At 39.1% G+C, this 14805-nt stretch overlaps 1 protein-coding gene across 1 annotated transcript in view; it reads right to left on the bottom strand.

The window, feature by feature from the left end:
- LOC116689714 (substance-P receptor) overlaps positions 1-14475 on the bottom strand; it is a 30794-nt gene extending 16319 nt beyond the window's left edge. The window contains exon 1 of the mRNA XM_032516322.1: positions 14331-14475. Within this exon, the coding sequence (XP_032372213.1) occupies positions 14331-14432 (102 nt within the window). The 5' untranslated portion in view covers positions 14433-14475. The remainder of the gene's footprint in view (positions 1-14330) is intronic.
- Between the last annotated feature and the right edge of the window lie 330 nt (positions 14476-14805).

The raw sequence follows: 14805 nt of genomic DNA on the forward strand, positions 1-14805 counted from the left end.
TAATGACACTCAAGGAGACCTTGGTAACCCTGTTTACAATACCCATCACTTATAAAGATAAATTGATATTAATTCATCTTAGTTAATTGTCATTAACTGTTATCTACACCGTCATTTTAACGGTTAAACAATTAAATTATAATTATAATTAGTAGTGCTGACATTACCAGTTTATTGTACATACTGTAAATTATATCCCCATATATACTATTATGTTGTTGGGCTATGATTAAAAAATGTTTTTAAGCCTTTAAGGAACAATTTTTAACCTGCTATGACAGATGGATCCAGATGTTCCCACACTTTGTTAAGGTTCCTAGTTGTTTGTAAATAAAGGCGTCTGATGGTTATTCCAAAGTTGCACGATGCCTATAATACCTTGTTAAATAGTTATACCCGTAAACAGCTACAAACATTATTTATATAGGATATTAAATACTTTTTTTCGGTGGTTAATAGTTGGTTTGTGAACTGGGCTATAAACATTGTCTGATGGTGTTATCAAGTTTGCAACATATGAAAATTTATATTAAATACACATACACACACGCATAGTATGTGGGTTGCGTATATGTGTTATATATGTGTATAATACATTATTAACAGTTACTGACTCAGAAACATGCAGAGATGAACAGAAGAAGTAACAAAATCAAATGATATTTATTGTGCCCACCTTACCTTTTAATCAGAGCCCTCGATTCTCCAGTATACTTGACACAGTTTATTAGCACTCGGCTGGTAATTCCAGACACCTTGGAAAACGAACCACAATCTTCTGTGGTTTAAGGCTTCCTCAATCCTTCCCTGTTTCTTTCTGCTAATCCCACCCCTGATGTGTTGAGATTAGGGCGCTTTGGGGGCCTGCCATCACATCCAGACTTCTAGTTTCTTCTCACCTGAAGATATTGCTTATGATCTTGGCTGTTCTTTGGGGTTGTTTTTCCTGCTGCAGAATAATTTGAGGCTACTCATATGCCTCCCTGATGGTATTTCGTGATGGTACGTCTCTGCCTGATTTCTCGCATTAAGGACACCCTAACTCCTGACCAAAGCTCCAACTCTTGCAGAAATGCAGCCCCACACTGGCAAGGAACCGTCCACCATGCTTCACGGTGTTCACTCCTTATTGTACCGTTACTACAAAAAAATGCTGGTTTAAAGGCAAGGGTGTAAAACCCTTAATATGATGTGATTGGTTTGCTCAATCAGTACTTAGTTTACACAGCATTTTCTCCAGGACTTGGCACAGTACTGTGTTGTGTATATATCTACTTTTATTATATAATTTAATGAAGCAACATGTTCCTTGCATTACCTAAGCACTAGTAACTAACTTTACTGGATGGCGATCCAGATACTTTTAAAGATGTTTACCAGTATGTATGGACTATTTAACATGTATCTAGTCATCTTTTTGCAACTCATATACTCCCGACATTACGAAAGATTAATTAACTCTATTTGTAAATCTATTAAGATGTTTATTATAAATGTTACCGGTACTGTTAGTTTTAAATATTACAAGGCACTGACCAAGTCATCCGATTTTACGAGATGGGATGAGAATGTGTTGCATGCTAGTGATGCCAAATGAAGCGTTGTGTAACAGGTCTTATTTTCTGAGGCCACTAGATGGCGCTCTTGATATTAAGAGTAAAGGCCTAAGCATGGAATTCCGTGTATTTTGCAACCACCTTGGTTTGAAAACACAACACACTGATGGCTCAACACAAACCACCACTATGAATATACTATATATACCAGTAAGTTTATGTTTTTTTACATTCTTAGTGTACGCCTGTAGCCGTTGGAAATATTCGATAGTCCTTATACCTACGCACTGATTTGCACAATGCCGCAACAAGTGCCTTGGCATTGGAATTGGTGTTGCTTTCCAAAGGGACTGACAGAGATTTTAATTTTGAATGTTTTGCCTAGTGTAGAAAACGCTGTCGTGTTTCTTGCAAAAAGTGTGATACAACTTGTCCCTGATGTAATGAGGAGTTGTGCTTGGTAAGTTTGCAGACTTGGCTTAGGGATTTTGGTATATGAATTTCAGTTTCAATTTTGGAGTGTACACATTGGGAACTCTATTGCTAAGATATATATGTCTTATATTTTCTTTCTAAGGTGTTCACACAACAGCGACCTACATCCCTCCACGAAACACTTTGCCAGAATGGCTATGAATAATTCATAACAATTAATAAAAGCAAAACATAAAAGTGAAGGAGCAATCGGAACTTAGAAAACTAGTGAAATACAAAGTTAATTGTTATATATTATAAAAAATCCTTTCAATCTTTTTTTAGACCTGCAGAATTCATCAGTGTAGACATCTTGGTAACATGTCTGGTAGGATTCTCATTTTGATGATCTCGGGTCAGAAAAGCATGTCTTTTGCACGTTTCTCTAAAGGACACAACAGCTAAAACTTGAAACACCTGACAGGCATGAGGCAATGAAAGATGAAACAGAAGCTAGAGGAGAAATATTACCTGGGCCCCGTTTTTTCAAAGTATCCACTAGGATTTGGATAACTGATTGGTCAAATGGTGAAGAAGTGTTTTTTCAAAAGAAAACGATTACATAATGATTTGATCACATAATGCCAATCTCGTTTTGAGCTGGCTCAACGCTTGAGTTTGGTTTTTCAGAACTTTTTGTAGGTTTGGATCACTTTGATCCACAAATCTGACTCAAACTGATTCCTCAGAATGGTGGACTCAGCGTGGATTTCATGTTGCCCCAAGGCCAGTTTGTTCAAAACATTTTATCTGATCAATTGATCCGGATTTGGAAATCCCAGTCTTCCTTCCAGGATCAGTCTTCCGTTCTTACTTTTATGCCGGTGTTCCAAAGCGACATTGATTGATCACCCGAGCCAGATCCACAGTTTTCAGATTACAAGCCAGGATACCCTGCTCTAAATAGACAACATATCACATGTTGGGCCACGAGCTACTTACAGACAGGTACAGAGCAATTGGTTTACTCTAAGTGTTTTATGTTGAGACAAAAACGGGCAAAAAGAACACCCATTCATTAATACTTTCTTTTATAACCCCTCATCTGAGGCACTAACAAATAAAAAACTAATAGACATTAACAAATACATTGGTGGAATTTTGAAAACTCGTAAAAAAAAAACGTTAAAATACTTCACTTTAAAAAAAATTTTTTTAATTAGTCGTAGAATTTCAGGGTTTCTTCGTCTCTAAGGAGGAGCCAGATTTTTATTTATTTTACTTTACAAACTTAACTAAGTCAACAAAGTCAGTGCCAAATTAAAGTTATACACTAAATGAGGCAATATGTATTATTTGACCAATTTTAAGTTTTACTAAGTTTTTTGTTTTTTTTGTGCTGGAATCCACCGTGAAATCCACTGGAAATCCGACCCCCTGTTTGGTCATCAGATAATCTTTTTTTTTGGATCAAAGTTATCAAATCCTCTGACAGTTTTAACAACACAAAGTGACAGGTTTTAATCCAGATTAAAACTGAATTGGATTCCGGGGGAAATCTAATCTGATTTCAGTTTCCTTCTTTACCTTTTACACCCATTTTTCAAGATTTGATCCAATCCGATAAACCAAAATCCGATTAGTTTACCTTTTGAACACTGGCCCCAAAACGTAATGCAATGAATTTAAAAAATTTATCAATAATACTATATTTGGATCATGCAGTATCTTACCAGAATATCCTATTTTATTCTAAGTTTTAATTTTTATTTGTTCAATCCTCGGCTAAGATTATAGGCTTAACGGAATCAGCTTTCAGTATAGTCCTACAGCAAAGTAAAAGAGTTTGCCTCATAAAATAATCCCCAAACAGCTTCCAAATTGACCAAAACATAAATTTTTGTTCTGTCTAATTGATACATATTACAGGCCTAACTTCCCGCACTCGAAAATATTTTTGTTTTTTAGAATTTTATTAAAAATGATGCATGCAATGATTACAGAATAACCCAAAAAATGCAAAGATGCATCCTGATTTTTGAAACCAAAACAAATCCCATCAGAATCGTGTCTAACTATTGCGTCCCTTGTTGCACGTCCTGTTTGCTCGTTCTTGCAGAATGCAGGAGTTGGTTAGTGTCCCTCCCAAGGGCTCCGGTGCATCAGTGTCCAGCACAGAGAGGGACAGTGCGCTTAGTAGCGATGTTGTGCAGGACACTACAGCAAGGGTTTGTTGCATGCATTTCTGTGGTTCCGCTCTCAGGTATTACGCTCTCGAACGCCATTTTAAACCTCATTGCACATCTTGCTCTGCACCTGAGCAGTGTTGAAAGCGTGCCTGCGCCCGGTGTCTTTTGCCTGTTGAAAGGAGTCATCAGCCATGGTAGGAGTGGGTAGGCCCAGTCCCTCCTAATATTATGCTCTGGTCGGTTGTTTGGGAGGTCTCATTAGAGCGCTCTCGACCTCAATCGTGCTCAACCCAGGCCACTTGACACGCAGTGGTGATGATAGAGGTCAGCATCACACACAAGTTGGACATTATCGAATGCGTGCCTTCCCCTTTCTGTTTTAAACTCCATTCTTCTCACCGAGGTGCTTGTATAGCACGTCGATTGCTCCAACAGTAGTGGGCATATTCCCCAAAGAAAAAGCTGAGCTTGCCTGGCAATCTGTTGTCCGTTGGAAAAGACAATTCCTGACCAGGCTGGCAGTGCGATTGACACATCTCTCACACCCATCCACCAGCCTGATTTCACCACTCCCATATAGTCACCAACAACTTGATACAAGTCCACATGCATAAAATCGAGGCAATGAGGATCTGGTCTCCCAGACAGACCGTGCTCCTTTGGTTCGTGTTGAAGTTGTTTGGCCCGAAAGGTTCACAAGTACTCGTATATCAGCCTTCCCAAAGCAAACCGCGGACATACAAGCTCCACTCAGCTGGTTTATTGCCTCAGTGGCTTTGGTACTTCAACATACACCCTTTTGACGGTATCCTCTCCTGCAAAGTGGTGGTGCCGGTGGACAACACCGGCATTTTCACGCTCTCGTGAATCCTCTGATACAATGCTGCGTTATATGGTGTTTAATTGGGCTTTTTCAAACACACCAGATACACTGATTTTTTTGTGCTTGTGTCAATTGGGCAATTGGAACCCAAGTCCTATACTTGATGAACAATGTTCACTATAGTAAAGCAACGAACCATTGGGACTCAAACTGACTTTCCTGCTGCTGCTGAAACCAATGCACTACTAGAGGTGTTCGGTGCCATTTGGAACAATGTGGGAAGTTTTAATCTGCTAAGATCACAAAAATAAACTGATTTTGGATTTTAATCACAGAAAAGTAATGCATAGGTCTGGCCCGAGGAGGACCACAGACCAAATCAAATTGGCGGTGTAATCATCGTGGTTACAGCCAGGGCAACAAAGGACATGCTGGTGACGCCAAAACCCACAAACGGCAACAAGGCCATTTTAAGAGGTGAAGTACACAGATGTGGGCTCTCGCCCTCCAATGAGGTGAGAGTCGCAAGCTCTCCTGGTAATTCAAGTGTTGTAGGGGATGGCGACCTTGTATGGGAGGAGGAGAATCTTGCCAGTTCCTCTGAGGCTGATCCAGCGAGCGTATTCTATTGAATTCAGCTGCTGTTTTCCTGGACGAACTGGGTCCCATTGGTTTGAGCCCTTTTCGTTGCCACGGAGCTCAGAGGAACGGCGTGGGACTGGTGTTCTACACAGCTAACATGATCAAGGGATTTCTACAATCAGTAAGGAAGACTGGAAAGTATGTGTTATTGTGTTTGTAGTGTTGTTTCTAAGACCTCTGTCTACCCCAGCTTCCGAGAAACCTCATTAATGCCCTGTAGTCTGGATCAGTGGAAGTAAATTTCCAGGATAAAGCTGCCTGACATTTCCCTCACCTTTTGCTTTCTGTGTTTTGCCATTCTCAAAATCCCATTGCTGTGGCCGGGTTGGCTCAGTTGGTAGAGCAGATGCACATATACATAGAGGTTTATGTCTTGATGCAAAGGTCTATGGTTTGAGTCTAACCTATGACAATTTCTTGCACCTCTTTCGCCTTTCTCACCTGGCAGTTCTGTCCATTAAAGGGGGAAAACCCCAAAAAAATCCGGTGCTGCGATGCATGGGTAACACAATAGATTTTGGAGCTCCCTTTCAACTGCTCAATAATTCTAAAAATAAAAGTGCTTTGCATTTTCCTACAGACCCTAAAGGGTTGCAAACAATTGTTCTGGTGATACTTTTTGATATTCTAAAGTCCCTTTTGAAGTGTAAACATGCCTACTAATCCTCGTGCTAAGGGAGCTAGCGGGGACCAAGCTAACACCACCACTTTGGACAATGCTGTCCTCACCGCTATATCCGGGACTTCTAAATGAGGTCACTTTCCGGCTCTTCCCCCCAAAACCCAATTAGACAAGATGGGTACATTAATAGACTTTAAAATGCAATTAATAAGGCGGTAAAGATACCACTCGAACCCGTTAAAAATTGATTGAGTGGGATATGGAAATGTCCGTCTCTGAGAAAGATTGGGATCAGGATCTGAAGGATACACTCCTCTTCAGTATACATGAGACATTGAGTTATGCAGTTTGAAATGGTCCAGAATTTATCCAGAGCTGAATCCAAAATGTGACAGATGCAAACAGGACACTGCTGACCTATTCCACATGTTCTAGTCCTACCTAAATTTTGGGAATCCATCTTTGACGCTTTTACCACTGCGTTGCACTGTTTGCTTGCACCTTAGACTCTGAGTGCCATTTTTGGGGTCATTCCAGCTGGTGTGCACTTGAAGGCCACCCATGCTTTTAAATGTAACTATCCACTGGCTCAGATGGAAAAATTACTTGGTTAATACTATACACTAACGTGTGATAAGTGGTCACGATTTTCCATTGTTTTAATGATAGGAATGCATTTAAGGGTAACTATAGTTTTTTTTCAACCAGGAGTAGAAGGACAGTAGTAGGACCATCTATTTTTTATAAAGGATTTCTAAGGAGGTCGACCTTTCTGTTAAAGAGTTAGATCCTTTTTTTAAACATAAAAACATTGGCAAAATTAAGTTTGCCAAACCCACCAGACTCCATGTAAATCAACAGTGATTTTAGCATCGTAAAATACACTTCATTCAAAGTCAACAGAAGCAAAATAAAACTATGCAAAGCCCATTCATCTTTCCACTTATCCAACCATCACAACTCTAGTTTTGGTTTAAATAAACATGGTTTAGCGATTTACATGGGAAGCTGGCTCAACACGAGTACTGGTTTTTACAATGGAGTCCGGTGGGTTTAGCGCTAGCGACTTAAGAGCTGTTTCTCGGTAAACAGAAAGGTCTCAGAGATTGACGGGGTCTTTTCCATAATGTCACACATTAAGAATTATTATCTGAGCCTGTCAGTGGCAAAATTAGCAGTTTTGTGAAGGTAAATGCAAGCTGGACAATTGCGCTATTAACTTACATTGTAGCTTGTTCCATCACTGGGTGGTTGATGTGTCAAACATAGGACTTTCACACAAGAGCAAGGTTTGTGTCCTGTATATGTATTCAACCGTCCAGTTATTGCCGCGTGTCTGAGAAACCACTTTCTTCTTTAACCGGCCCGTTATTCCCGCGTGTCATGGAACTGTAAGCCCACCCACGACCTTTCCCTTAACCCAACCGTCCCGTTCCCGCAAGTCACGGAATCGTAAACTCACAAGCTTTTCCTTAACCTAACAGCAAAAGTCCCGACCAAGTGCGTTTAGTTAAAGCGTGTTAAATGACACTAAAGGAGACTTGGTAACACTTTACAATAACCATCATTAATAGAAGATAAATTGATAGTTAATTCATCTTTAGTTAATTGTCAATTAACTGTTAGCGAACCGTCATTTTACTGTTAAACAATTAAATTATAATTAATAATTAGTAGTGCTGTAAATTAACAGTTTATTGGTACATACTGTAAATTATATCCCTCATATAATATATTATGTTTTGGGCTATGATTAAAAAATGTTTGTAAGCCTTTAAGGAACAATTTTTAACCCTTCTATAGACAGATGGACCAGATGTTCCCACACTTTGTTAAGGGTTACTAGTTGGTTTGTAAATAAATGGCGTCTGGATGGTTATTACAAAGTTGCAACAGATGCCTATAATACCTTGTTAAATAGTTAAATACCCTGTAAACCATCTACAAACATTATTTAGATAGATAGTTAATACTTTTTCGGTGGTTAATAGTTGGTTTGTGAACTGTCTATAAACAGTGTCTGAATGGTTATTATAAAGTTGCAACATATGAATAATTTATATTTAAATACACATACACACACGCATAGTATGTGGGTTGATATATGTGTATATATGTGTATATACAGTATATATACAGTACTGACTAAGAAAATGCAGAGAATGAACAGAAGAGTAAACAAAATCAAATGAATATTTAGTGTGACCAGCCTTAGCCTTTAACAGAGCCTCGATTCTTCTCAGTACACTTGCACACAGTTTATTAAGGAACTCGGCTGGTAAGTTCCAGACACCTTGGAAAACTAACCACAGATCTTCTGTGGGTGTAGGCTTCCTCAAATCCTTCTGTTTCTGTAATCCCAAACCCACTGGATGATGTTGAGATTAGGGCGCTTTGGGGGCCATGCCATCACTTCCAGGACTTCTAGTTCTTCTTCACACTGAAGATAGTTCTTAATGATCTTGGCTGTATGTTTGGGGTTGTTTTCCTGCTGCAGAATAAATTTGAGGCTACTCATATGCCTCCCTGATGGTATTGCATGATGGATAAGTATCTGCCTGATTTCTCAGCATTAAGGACACCCCTAACTCCTGACCAAATCTCCAACTCAATTTGCAGAAATGCAGCCCCAAACTTGCAAGGAACCTCCACCATGCTTCACTGTTCACTCATTATTGTACCGTTTACCTACAAAAAGGAATGCTGGTTTAAAGGCAAAGGGTGGTAAAACCCTTAATATTGATGTGATGTGGTTTGCTCAATCATTCTTAGTTTACAGCATTTTCTCACAAGACTTTTGCACAGTACTGTGTGTGTATATATATACTTTTTTATATAATTTAATGAAGGGCAACAATGTATCATTGCATTACCAAGCACTTAGTAACCAATAACTTTACTGGATGGCTAATCCAGATAATGTTTATAGATGGTTTACCAAGTATTTATTAACTATTTAACAGGGTATTATAGTCATCTGTTGCAACTTCATAATAACCATCCAGACAATTAACTAAAGATGAATTAACTCTATATTTACAATCTATTAAAGATGGTTATTATAAAGTGTTACCGGAGACTTTTAGTTTAAATAACTATGACAAAGGCACCTGACCAAGCATCCGTATTTTACGAGATGGGAGTGAGAATGTGTTGCATGCTAGTGATGGCCAAATGAAGCTTTGTGGAACAGTGTCTTTATTTTCTGAGGCCACTAGATGGCGCTCTTGATATTAAGAGAAAGGCCTAAGGCATTGCAATTCAGTGTATTTGCAAACCTTGACACAACACACTGATGGGCTCAACACAAAACACCACTATGAATATACTATATATACCAGTAAGTTTATGTTTTTACATTCTTAGTGTTACGCTGTAGCCGGTTGTAAAATATTCTATATGTACTGTATACCTAAAGCACTGATTGTGCACAATTCAGCAACAAGTGTCCTTGGCATTGGAATTGGTGTTGCTTTCCAAAGGGACTACAGAGATTTTAATTTTGAATGTTGTGCCTAATGTAGAAAACGATGTCGTGTTTTGCAAAAAGTGTGATACAACATTGGACACGAGTGTAAGAAGGAGTGGCTTGTAATTTAGCAATTTGTTGATTGTATATAATAGGTTTCAATGTTTGAGTGTAAAAATGAAAAACTCTTTGCAGATATTTTAGACTTAATTCAAGGTGTGACACTGAGCGCCTAAATTCTGTCACGAAACCACTTTGCCAGATGGCATGAATAGATTCATAACAATTTATAAAAACACAACATAAAAGTGAAGAGCAATCTGAAGATAATGAAACTAAGTGAATACAAAAGTAAATTGATATAGTAAAAAAAATCCTTTCAATTCTATTTCAGACTGCAATATGGATATGGATAACTGATTGGATCAAATGTTGAAAAAGGGTTTTCAAAAGAAAAAACGGATTACATAATCGGATTTGATCACATAATCCAATCTCGGTTTTGATCTGGATCAAACCTTTAGTTTGGGTTTTTCAGAACTTTTTTGTAGGATTTGGATCACTTTGATCCAAAAAATCTGGACTAAACTGATCCCATCAGAAGGGTGGACTCAGCGTGGATTTCATGCCCCAAGGGCCAGTTGTTCAAAACATTTTATCTGGATCAAATTGATCCGGATTTGGAAATCCCATTTCTTCCTATCCAGGATCAGGTAATCCGTCTTACTTTTATGCCGGTTTTTCAAAGCAACATTGGATTGGATCACCCTGATCCAGATACACAGTTTTCAAGATTACCAAATCCGGATTACCACTGCTCTAAATAGAACAACATATCACAATGTGGGCCACGAGCTACGTACAGAACAGGTAGAAGAGCCAAATTGGGTTACTCTAAGTGTTTATTTTGAGACAAAACGCAAAAATAACACCCACTTCCATTAATAATTTCTTTTATAACCCCTCATCTGAGCCACTACAAATAAAAAACTAATATACATTAACAAATACATTGTGGAAAGTTTTGAAAACATCTTAAAAAAAAAAAAAGTTAAAAGTACTTCACTTTTAAAAATTTTTTTTTTTTAAGTAGTAGTAGAATGTTCAGGGTTCTTCTTCATCTAAGGAGGAAAGACCAGAATTTTTTATTTTATTTTTTACTTTACTAAACTTAACTAAGTCAACAAGTCAAGTGCAAAATATAAAAAGTATATACACTAAATGATGCAAATGTATTATTTGACCAATTTAAAGTTTTACTAAGTTTTTGTGCTGGAATCCACCTTGAAATCCACCTGGAAATCCTACCCCCTGTTGGGATCAGGATAATCCTGTTTTTTTGGATCAAAGTTATCCAAATCCTACTGACAAGTTTTGAACAACACAAAGTGAAGGTTTTATCCAGATTAAAACTAGGATTGGATTCCGTGATCTAATCTGATTTCAGTTTCCTTCTTTACCTTTTGAACAACCCATTTTCAAGATTTGATCCAATCCGATAACCAAAATCCGATTAGTTTACCTTTGAACAACTGGCCCCAAAACGTAATGAAATGAATTAAAAATGTATCAAATAATACTATATTTGGATCATGCAGTATCTTACAAGATATCCTATTTATTCATAAGGTTTTAATTTTATTTGTTCATCCGTCAGGCTACAGGGATTAGGTAGGCTTTAACGTAATCAGCCTTTCAGTATAGGCCTACAGCAAAGTAGAAAGAGTTTGGCCTCATAAAATAATCCCCCAAACAGCTGTCAAAATTGACCAAAAACAATAAATTTTGTTCTGTCAATAATTGATACATATTACAGGCCTATACATTCAACACAATCGAAAATATTTTTGTTTTTAGAATATTTATTAGTGATGCATGCAATGATTACAGAATAACCAAAAAAATGCAAAGAATGGCAATCACTGATTTTTGAAATCCAAAACAAATCCAAATCAGAAATAGTGTCTAACTATTGCGTCCCTTGTTGCACGTCCTGTTTGCTCGTTCTTGCAGAATGCAGGAGGTTGGTTAGGGTCTCCAAGGGGCTCAGGTGCATCATTGTCAGCACAGAGAGGGACATTGCGCTTAGTAGCGATGTTGTGCAGGACAATACAGGCAAGGGTTATGTTGCATGCTTTCTGTGGTTCCGCTCTCAGGTAGTTAAGCTCTTCAGAACTCCATTTAAACGCTCAATTGCACATCTTGCTCTGCAATGAGCAGTGTTGAAGCGTGCCTGCGCCGGTGTATTTGCTGTTAGAAAAGGAGTCATCAGCCATGGTAGGAGTGGGTAGGCACTGTCTCCTAATATTATGCCATCTGGTCGGTTGGTTTGGAGGTCTCCATATAGAGCGCTCTCCCTCAGGATGCGTGCATCAGACCCAGGCCACTTGACAACGCAGTTGGTGATGATGAGGTCAGCATCACACACAAGTTGGACATTGATGCTGTGCCTCCCCTTTCTGTTTATAAACTCCCATTCATTCTCACGAGGTGCTTGTATATGCACAGTCGATTGCTCCAACAGTATTGGGCATATTCCCCAAAAGAAAAAAGCTGAGCTTGGCCTGGGCAATCTGGTTGTCCTTTGGAAAAGAAACAAATTCATTGACCAGGCTGGCCAGTGCGATTGACACATCTCTCACCACATCACACACAGCTGATTTCACCACTCCCATATAGTCACCAACAACTTGATAGAAAGTCCCACAAGCATAAAATCGGAGAGCAATGAGGATCTGGTCTTCCACAGACAGACCGTGGCTCCTTTGGGTTCTGTGTTGAAGTTTTGGCCGGAGAAGGTTCACAAGGTACTCTATATCAGCCTTCCCAAAGCAAAACCGGACATACAGCTCCTCAGTGGTGTATTGCTCCAGTGGCTTTGTACGTTCAACATACACCCTTTGACGGTATCCTCTCCTGGCAAAGTGGGGGTGACGGTGGACAACACCTGGCATTTCACTGGCTCTCTGTGAATCCTCTGAGAAAGGCTGATTTATATGGCTGTGTAATTGGTCTTTTTCAAACACACCAGATACAACTGATTAGTTTTGGCTTGTGTTCAATTGAGGCAATTGGACCCAAGGCCTATAATTGATGAACAATGTTCACTATAGTAAAGCAACGGAACCATGGACTCAAGAAGCTGTAACTTCACTGCTGCTGAAACCAATGCACTACTAGAGGGTGTTCGGTGCCATTATGGAACAATAGTGGGAAGTTTTAATTCTGCTAAGGATACCAACAAAAAGAAAAATGATGTTTGGATTTTAATCACAGAAAATGTGAATGCCATAGGGTCTGGCCAGAGGAGGACCACAGACCAAATCAAATTGCGGTGGAAGAATCTTAAGGCCAGGGCAACAAAGGACCATGCTGAAGCCAAAAACCCACAAACAGGCAACAAGCCATTTAAGAGGGGAGATTACACAGATGTGGTCCTCGACATCATTGGAGGTGAGAAGTCGCAAGCTCTCCATGGTATTCAAGGTGTTGTAGGGGATGGCGAGCCTTGGATTGAGGAGGAGGAGAATCTGCCAGTTCCTCCTGAGGCTGATCCAGAGAGCGTATTTATATTGAATTTCAGCTCTGTTCCTGAGAAAGAAGCTGGATCCTCATTGGTTGAGCCAGTGTTAGTTGCCACAGGATCTCAGAGGAAAGGCTTGAAGCGCCCTTCATCAAACAAAGATGATGATTACAAGGCACTTCTGCAAAAAGAGACTGAAAGGGCAGAAGCACAGCTTCGTCTGGCAGAGGAACAACTGACTCTGACCAAACTGCAGCAAACCAAGGCCAGACTTGAGATTCGCCTCCTAAAGGCTACGCTCAGACAAGCTGGTCTCTCTACATCAGATGAGGAAGTCTGAAATTATTGTTGAGTATTTGACATTAAGTCTTTTTTTTTTAAATTCAATACATCTATATATGAAACTTGTTATAAATATCCTCAATGCACAGTGTTTGTGTTAGTCTCAGATGAGTGGACTGCTGGAAGAGGATGGGGTAGGGTTTTTCTTCTTTCTTTTTTAATGTGTGTGTTTTCATTTCAAATAAAAATAAACTTATATTGACCCCACACTGGCCATTCTACTTGTTGCTCTTTACATATCTATGGTTCTACATTGTGATTTCCTAGCCTGTTTGAGCACTGGTTATCCAGATTTGGTGATCCTGAAAAGTTCCTATCCGGATCAGATTGATCCAATCCGATGTTGCTTTGAAAAACTGGCTCAAAAGTAAGATGGATTACGTGATCACAGATCGCAAAAAAAAGGATTACTAAATCCGGATCCATTTGATCCAGATTACATTTTTTGAAAAACTGGGCCCTGATGTCAAAAACAGATGATGAAGAGACCGGGCTGCAAAAACAACAAATACAGATTGGCTGGAAAACTACCAAAGAGGAGAGGATGAAAGGAGAGAGGGCTGTGATTCTGGTTCATGGTGCTGTGATGATAAATGTATCACCGGAGGGAAAATGCAAGTGGACATGAACATTGCTGTCACGTCCTGTTCAGGGCTGCTGTGTACAAAAGGGCATGTGACAAGGTTGAATGATTCCACTAGCTTGTAATCCAAAACTGTGGGTAGTTATCTACTGTAAAGTTTAGGTTACCTTGCGTTTGGCAGTCAGCTGTTCCTTGTAGCGATCAGAAGAGTCTCCGGGGATTTCACTGGCCCAGAGAGTCAGTCCCACCACCAGATAAGCCCAACCCATCACCAGAAGAGGAAGGAAGTAGATCAGGATAGCCACACACACATAGTACCTGCAACAGGACAGACATCCCATATCACATAACAATCATATACAGTAAATGTTAGTGCTGGGATCATATACTTTAGTCCAGATTCGATTCTTTCACAATTTGTGGGTTTTGATTCGTATTGCGATTTTCATTCATTGCGAAGTATTGTGATTCAATACTATTGAGTATTGCTGTTTTCTCTTTCTTTTTAACAAAAACAAAAGTGGAATAATACACTTCTAAGGACTACATATCATGAGACATTTCTAAAAATAATGCACATTACATGTCAGTCAGTCAGTCTGACATTTATTTCATTTGTAATGAACATAACATGTACTTTTT

Source organism: Etheostoma spectabile, chromosome 5 (genome assembly GCF_008692095.1).
Source record: "Etheostoma spectabile isolate EspeVRDwgs_2016 chromosome 5, UIUC_Espe_1.0, whole genome shotgun sequence".
Lineage (NCBI taxonomy): Eukaryota > Metazoa > Chordata > Actinopteri > Perciformes > Percidae > Etheostoma > Etheostoma spectabile.